This window comes from Elaeis guineensis, chromosome 14, assembly GCF_000442705.2.
Source record: "Elaeis guineensis isolate ETL-2024a chromosome 14, EG11, whole genome shotgun sequence".
Lineage (NCBI taxonomy): Eukaryota > Viridiplantae > Streptophyta > Magnoliopsida > Arecales > Arecaceae > Elaeis > Elaeis guineensis.
In genome coordinates, this window is record NC_026006.2 from 56091867 (window position 1) to 56099704 (window position 7838).

Genomic DNA, 7838 nt, shown 5'->3' on the forward strand with positions numbered 1-7838 from the left:
TCCGCTCTCTCCTTCATCCTCTTCAACCATGGAACAGCTACTGGTAGAGAAAATCCGATGAAGAAAGACTGACAGCGGTGGTCGAAGAAAAGTGGAGGAGTAGAAAAGGGTTTGGAAACGATGGCAACCGTGGGTAGGTGAGAGAGGGTTAGGGTTAAAAAAAAAAAGAAGGCGCACAACAGTTCTATAGGTTCCTAGTGCATAGGAAGAAAAAAAACTAAATATATGAGGGCGTTCTCATAAAAATTGTATAGGGAAGCTATTTTTAAATTAATAGAGAGTATAGAAATTTTATGAGGATGGCAGCATAAATATTTTTTTAGGTATCTCTATACAGATGGTCTTATAATTTTTCTATAAGTAAACCAACTACATTTCTGATTTTTTTTTGAATATTTTTTTATTCAAATCTAAAAAAAAGAATGTATACGGTTTGATTTCTTACATCCCTATAATTGAAATGGCATTATTCTTTTCTTATGTTTAAATGAATTTTCCTCCTTTTTTTTTAATTTTTGTTGTTTAATTTCTCACATAAGGCATTAAAATTCTATTTCTTTCATTTAAAATTTTTTTCCAATGAACTTAAATTTGTAATAAAAATTATGGATCAATCATTTCTTAACCCTCTCTTTTATAAAGATTTTTTTATAAAAAAATATTTCTTAAATTAACTAATTGTGGTGCTTTTGAAGTAAAGAAATTATAGCTCTTATATTTATTATTTAATCTTCTATTATTCTGACTATGTATTCGGATTAGAAAACATCAATTAAAAGAATATTTTTCAATTCTTTAATGAATATTTATAATTCATGAATATATTTATAATTTAAGTATGCAATTGCTATTTTATATAATATTTCTGAACAAACGTTCTGAAGACATCGAAGATTGAGGATTTTTTTTGATACTGCCTTCTATTTATCAAGGCCCGCAGCTTAACGCGGGTTTTATGCTAGTATATATTATATGGATATAAAAAATGGATGGTCTCCACCATATTGATGCGATAAAATAGATGATAAAGTATTTAAATTAAAAATTATATGATGAAGCATTTAAAGTAAAAGTCTACCATTGATCATCATCTATATATGTTAAAATTAATTAATACATATAGAAAACCAATAAATTCAATATTCATGTCATAGCAAATAAAAAACTCATGTAATTTTACCATTCAATTTGTTGCATAGGTTAGAAACCATCATAACACACACACACACATGCATATATAATTTTTTAGTATAAATCATGATTAATAATATGGATCTTTGATTTGGATATCTAATAATTAATTTTGGTATAGAAGGGAGGGTCGGTCCCCTTTTGTATCTTATACCCATCCTACTCTCAGGGTTTATTTGTTTGGGTTATATCAAATTATGAGATAATTTAATAATTTTTGTAAATCATTTATATAAAAAAATAATTATGAAAAAAATAATTTTTATTTTATTTGGTTGGTAAAAAAATTGCTCAAAAAAATATCATTGAAAAAAAATTACTATGCCTGGTTGGAGATAATCCTATACAGAAATATCACAAAATTTATAAATATACTCATCAACAAAAAATAATTTTTTAATATTGACATAGCATTATCATCTTTGATCAATTTTTATATAATAACTATAATTATATAGTCTTTTGCATAATACCACCTGTATCTTAATTTTTTTTAAAAAAAATTTTATTGAATAATTTGGAAAGATATCAAAATAAATTTAATAATTATATATGTACTTTATTGGAGATATGTTTGTGAAATATGGATTACCACCACTTATAAATTTATCAAATAATAAATTTTTATCATATTTATTTTTATCTTTTTTTTTTAAAATATAAATATGAGATCCATCAAATTTTTTACTATATATTTTTTTTATTTTTCACATCTAATATAATAATATGATATGAAATTTATTTACTTATACTATATTACTCTCAATCAAATTAACCCTAAAGATTGCTTTGCGGAGTCGAACCTTGCCTGCTAAGTGCTATCCAAATAGCAAGAGCCAGTACCATTCAAGCAAGTACTTGATGATCTAATTAAATAGACACTTGGTGGATTATTTATTCTATACCTTTAAAAATAAAAAATAGAAGAACCTTTGAGATTACCGAAACCTTGATCTCTTATCTAAGAGGTCAGAGGTAACATGGTAGCAACATTTGAACTAAGGCTTGAGGGTTAAATCTTTGAGAACATCATTTGTTGCTATTCTAAAATAAAAACAAAAAACCATGATGGTACTCATCGCTATTGGTTGTTTTGCTTAGCTACCAGACATGAACAGTCTATTACTCTGGAGGAGCATGTTGTGTTTGATTCTTTGATGCAATAGAAGTTAAGCACCAAAGCATAGTTGTAAATAGGCCAATCAAGGATCTCGATTAGAACAAAAATTTTGAAATAAAAATGCAACTTCTACAATTTGAGCCACTATTGCATGACTTGAATGCACGTGCTTAGCCATCATGTTTATATATTTTTACTTAATATTAGGAACTTTTTTTTTCTTATTTGTATATATTTAGTTTATCAAATAATTATTTGATGTTTATTCTAATTTTCATATTTAATCATTTATATAAAAATAATTTTTTTTCTATACAATAAAAACTGAAAAATAAATATAGTTTTTTTTATATAATATATTAACCAAAAATCTAAGAGACTTTAATATCTTTTTCCAACAACCACAATTATGCAGGCCGTACATGTAAATTCAAATTGGCAATGAATCGGTCAATATTTCAATATTAATTCAAAATAATTATTCAATATAAAATATTCAAATGATTTATTTAATATAAAAATATTTATTATTCATCGGTGAATTAATTCAATATTGAATTTATTTATGTTTCTGTATTTATATATGATTTTTCTTACATACTCTTTGAATGTAGATAATTCATTATCATTTTTATCACGTTGCAATTAAGGATTAATAATGGTGTTTGATGTAGAAAATATTAATATTTTTAATATAATATATATTTTTTTATTTTTAATATTTTAATATAAATTTAATCTGATCGGTGAGTAGGACCTTGATTAGGTCGATCTCTATGCGAGTTTAGAAGCCACAGCGTGGATTTATATTATGTGTTGCATGTGATATATACAGTAAATTTTAATTATTTTTTTAATAATTATGTAATTGATATATTTTTTAAAAATAAAATTTACATATAAGTAATATCGGACTTATATTCATATTTGGATAAAAAATATGAATATAACCAATATTTTACTTTTATTTACATCCGTTGAGAATAAATATCGATATACTTAATACTCAATTTGTATTCATATTATTTATAATAAATATAAATACCAATTTTGATATCCTTTTAGTATTTGTATTAATATTCATATTTATAAAAAAATATGAATACAAATATATTTGTGTCCGATCAAATCCGTTTTGGTAGGGAGAAGAAACAGTGGGCTTAAACCCAGGTGCAACCCATTTGTCATCCCATTTCAAAATAACAAACTCCTGGAGACCTGCCACGACTCCATCAGGCCGGCCGCTCCCATCCTATCCGTCCAGGTAACATCTCATTTCAAATGCCCCATCGAATGAACGGCACAGATTAAACAATCCTATATTCGACCGTTCGGTGGACCGTTGACTCCATGTCCCAACGGTACCTTCGGTTTCAATTTCGCCCTCTTCTCAATCTCCCGCCTCTTCCCAAAAAGACAAATAATTAAAACCCTTCCGAAATTAAGACCAAGAAACCCGATCTCTTTCCTTTGCCAACTCCCACTTCTTTACTCCATTTTTCTCTCTAAGCTCCGAGGTTGAGAGAGAGGAGAGCGAAAAACCCTAATCGAGATGAACAACTACCACGTTTACGAGGCGATCGGCCGCGGAAAGCACTCGGTAATTTTTATCAGTCTCTCCTCCTTTCTCGCGTCGTCGATCGATTACCATTTCTAGGGTTTCTTGGGAGGCCGATCGAGGGAGTTCGGATCGAGCTCTTGATCTGTTCGTCTGAGAAATGTTGTTGATTTTTTGTTCTTTTCCCCGATCGGTAGGTGGTTTATAAAGGGAGGAAGAAGAAGACGATCGAGTATTATGCCGTCAAGAGCGTGGAGAAGTCCCAAAGATCGAAGGTCCTTCAAGAAGTGAGTCCACTGCCGACCCATTTGTTGTTGAACTCCAATCTCATTGCTCAGTTCGTATTGATCTAATAGAATAAAGCTTATCTGAATTTAAGGGTAATTTTTCGCATAAATATTCAGAATTTCTGATCAGACAACTGTTCTTGCTTTCATAGTTAACCTTTTCTCTTTACCCTCATCTCTCTCGTGGAAGTTCCCTTCATCTTTTTATCGAGTTGATGGTGACATTCTATCAATGTAATGCAAGATCCCTTGTTTTGCTTATACCCTTTAAAAAGGATACGAAGTAAAATAAACGATTTAAGCATGCATGCTCTTTACTTTTAATATTGACTAACCTTTTTTTTGTGGGGGGTTTGGGTGGGGAGGGGAGGGAGGTGGGTGGGGGATTTAATGCGTTTCCCGTTTCATAACATCTCATAGTATCAAAAATTTCCTGTATTAGATCTATACTATACCACTTTTGTAGGTATATTTGATTTAATGAGTCTCTACTTTCATAATATTTTTGTGCCAGTGATCTAAGTTTCTATATATTTTTCCCCCTTATATCTTTGCAGGTTCGGATGCTTCACTCTCTAGATCATCCAAATGTACTGAAATTTGATTCTTGGTAAGACATGAGGAGTCTTTAGGCGTCAAGCCCATGAAAGGGCACAGTATTTGTACAATGCTTTTGCTTATGGAACTTGTATTAGGTTTAGCAAAAGTCATGGCTGCATTACTTGTCGGTATAAGATAGAAGCTGCTGCAATCCTTCTGCATCAATCCTTGTTTTCCTGTGTTGAATAAAGATGTTTATAATCCCCCCAATACTATTGATAAAATTCTGCATATGATGTTTTTCAGGTATGAGACCTCTGCCCACTTATGGCTGGTGTTGGAATATTGTGTTGGTGGAGACCTCATGACTTTATTGAAGCAGGTGCTTAAATGACTTTCTGTATGCATAAATACTTTAATCATTTTGACACTATATGGAGGTCGGCTCTGGTCCTAGTTACTGCTACTGCATTATTTTGCATCATAGTCATTTATGTTCTTCATGTTTTACTAATCTGCCAGAAAGTGAAACATTTGTATATTATACACAGCATATGTGTACGGATTCAGGTTAAACTGATTTGATAAATACAGTTGTTTGTTAAAGTAGAGGGATCTAGGACTAAGTTGCTGATTGTGTTTAAAACATGTAAAAACATTAGGTTTAGTGATAGCAAGACAGTTTGATCCACCACAATAAATCCACAAAACGAAAATTGCCATGGGGAACTAGTTCATCATCAGCTTTTCAAACTTTATATGATGCATAATGGGAGTTGAGTTAATTGAGTGAGTATGTTAAACAAATATTAGACACATGTATTATGGAATTTCTACATGCTACAGGACACATGCAGTCACTAGTGCTTAATTGTATTCATAATGTGATTTTTTTGTAGCCATACATTTGTATTCTGATGTCAAACAAGGGAGTGCAAGTGCTCTAATATGTGGTAATCCAGTTTCAAGGTGTCAAAGCCTGCAAAGATTCGAATATGTACTATTAGTGATTTTTATAATCTATTCGCAATCTCCTTTTTGATCGAATTACTGCAGTTTTGTCTATTCTATTGCTTTCTTGCTCATTAGTTTTTGCGTATTTATATTAGGCTACCTTTTCACTGGATATCATTGGTATTCATATGGAATGTATGATTTCAATTTGGTTTTCCTCGAGGAGTCAATGATTTCTTGTCAAAATTTTTCATTTGTGGTGGAAATTACTTGAGGCTTATTATTTTATGCAGTCCTTCACTGGTTCCTAATTCCATATCTGGTCATAGAGATTTATCTTGGTCTTCTCTTTGAAATATTAGTGCTGTTGTATTGAATCTTAACTGAATTTGACTAAACAATTTTTATCTTTTTTTTAGAAAAAAATTTATGGATGTATTTTTGGGTTGGTTTTGGTGATCAAGACTACCAAGGTTGTAGGATTCATTTAGGTATTGGTTCCAATGTAGCTTGTTTTTGAGCAAGAATCCTTTGTTAATTAAGTCCTCCTAAATCTACTTTTCACCCTCCATTGCTTGTTATCCAGTTTCATGTGAATTCTCATCACTCTTTGATATTTGTTTTTGGCCTTTATTATTCTGGGCTCTCTTCTAGTTTAGTATTTGTTTTTGAGACTTCTAGTTGGACCCCGGTTTTGCTATTTCTATCATTATGTTGTTTTAGTATTGCATTTTGGATGTTGTTCCTAGAGCATAATGGGACTTTGTTGCTCTCCATTTCTTCTACTTTGAGAATCCGTGGTCTTCATCTAGCATTTTTCGCCTTTCTAGAGTATATTAAGATAATTTTCGGTTTTCTTTCTATGTGTACGCACGCGAGGTTACTTGGATTTTCCAGTGATTCTCTTATGACGATTATTGGGTTCTAGTACTCTAAATTGTTATGTCTGTATATGATCTTAAAATTTATCATACTATAGAACCCTTGACTTTCTCATGAGACAATCTCTTCAAGCTCAATCAAGCTCCTTTTGCATTGCCTTTCTAGCTTGTAATTATAGATATTCAATTGCATTACCTTGAGTATGGTTTAGTCTTTGCCACCAATGAGAAGTCAACTATTTTGGCTTGGTATTCCACCATTTTTCCCTTTTCTTGTTTTTGCCTACCTTTAGGGCATGTTTGGTTTATGTTTGGAATTGGAGTCAGAATGGATTGGAATGGGGATCGGAATGGCCATATCTCCCAATGTATTTGGTTTGTGACCAGAATTGGAATAGAATTTGAAGACTAGGGTAGATTAGGGATTGGGTTTTGGGGCATTCCCATTTCCTCTGGAATCGGAATGGGAGTAGGACTACCCACCCCCACCCACCCACCCAAAAAACTAAGCGGTTGTTGGATTGGAAGTTACTCATTCCCATTTCCATTTTTGAGTCCAACTCCCCCAAACAAACATGCCCTTGATATGTTGGTGCTTTTTCAGGAATTAATCTTGGTGGCATTTGGTATCATTGCCAATTTCAGTTTTCAGTTCGTTAAAAGCTAAAATCAGCTTCTTGCTTTTCTAAAAAGTGAAAACTTGTTTCCTATTTGCTTGGGTTGCATTTGGCAGTAGTGATGATGGAGATAGTGGCAGTAGCTGGTGCTAGGTGACGATAAGCAGTGGCCACTGATGGTTGGCATTGGGGGGGTGATGGGAGTCGTGGTGGTCATGGCAGTTTTGGTTTTCAGAAACTTTGAACACCAGATTTTTTTTTTTTAGTTTCCATAGTTTCCAAAATCTGAGAAAGAGTTTTCAGCACCATTTCTGCTTCAATTTTTGTGTTTTTGGGAAAAAAAAGGAAGTTAGAGTGATGCCAAACGAGCTTAAATAGTGATGGTTTGCATCAATAACTGGTCCTTTCTTTTGAGTTAAAATTTCTCCATTCTCTTGGTTGTCTATTGCTTTCTTTACCTCCATGGTCTCTCTTATTGTGATCCATTGCAGTTTTGTCATGTAAAGCATCATCTTCATTTGTTTCTTTCCACATGGTCTACCTGATTTAAAAGGGTAGTGATAAATTGCTTTGATTTGGAGTATTTTGTGTTTATTTCCTAACCCACCCTACAAAGGGACACTTCTTGGTTCAAACAATCTACTTATTTATCAAGGACTTGGATGAGTTCCCTTTCTTTGAGTAGGCCTT

General features: G+C 31.9%; 1 protein-coding gene across 4 annotated transcripts in view; it reads left to right on the forward strand.

The window, feature by feature from the left end:
* Positions 1-3773: 3773 nt before the first annotated feature.
* The window catches only part of LOC105057699 (serine/threonine-protein kinase RUNKEL), a 15222-nt gene continuing 11157 nt past the window's right edge, over positions 3774-7838 (forward strand). For all 4 annotated transcript variants that reach the window (XM_073248408.1, XM_010940393.4, XM_073248409.1 and 1 more), the window contains exons 1-4: positions 3774-3911; positions 4067-4156; positions 4714-4766; positions 5003-5078. In XM_073248408.1, the coding sequence (XP_073104509.1) occupies positions 3864-3911; positions 4067-4156; positions 4714-4766; positions 5003-5078 (267 nt within the window). In that variant the 5' untranslated portion in view covers positions 3774-3863. The remainder of the gene's footprint in view (positions 3912-4066; positions 4157-4713; positions 4767-5002; positions 5079-7838) is intronic.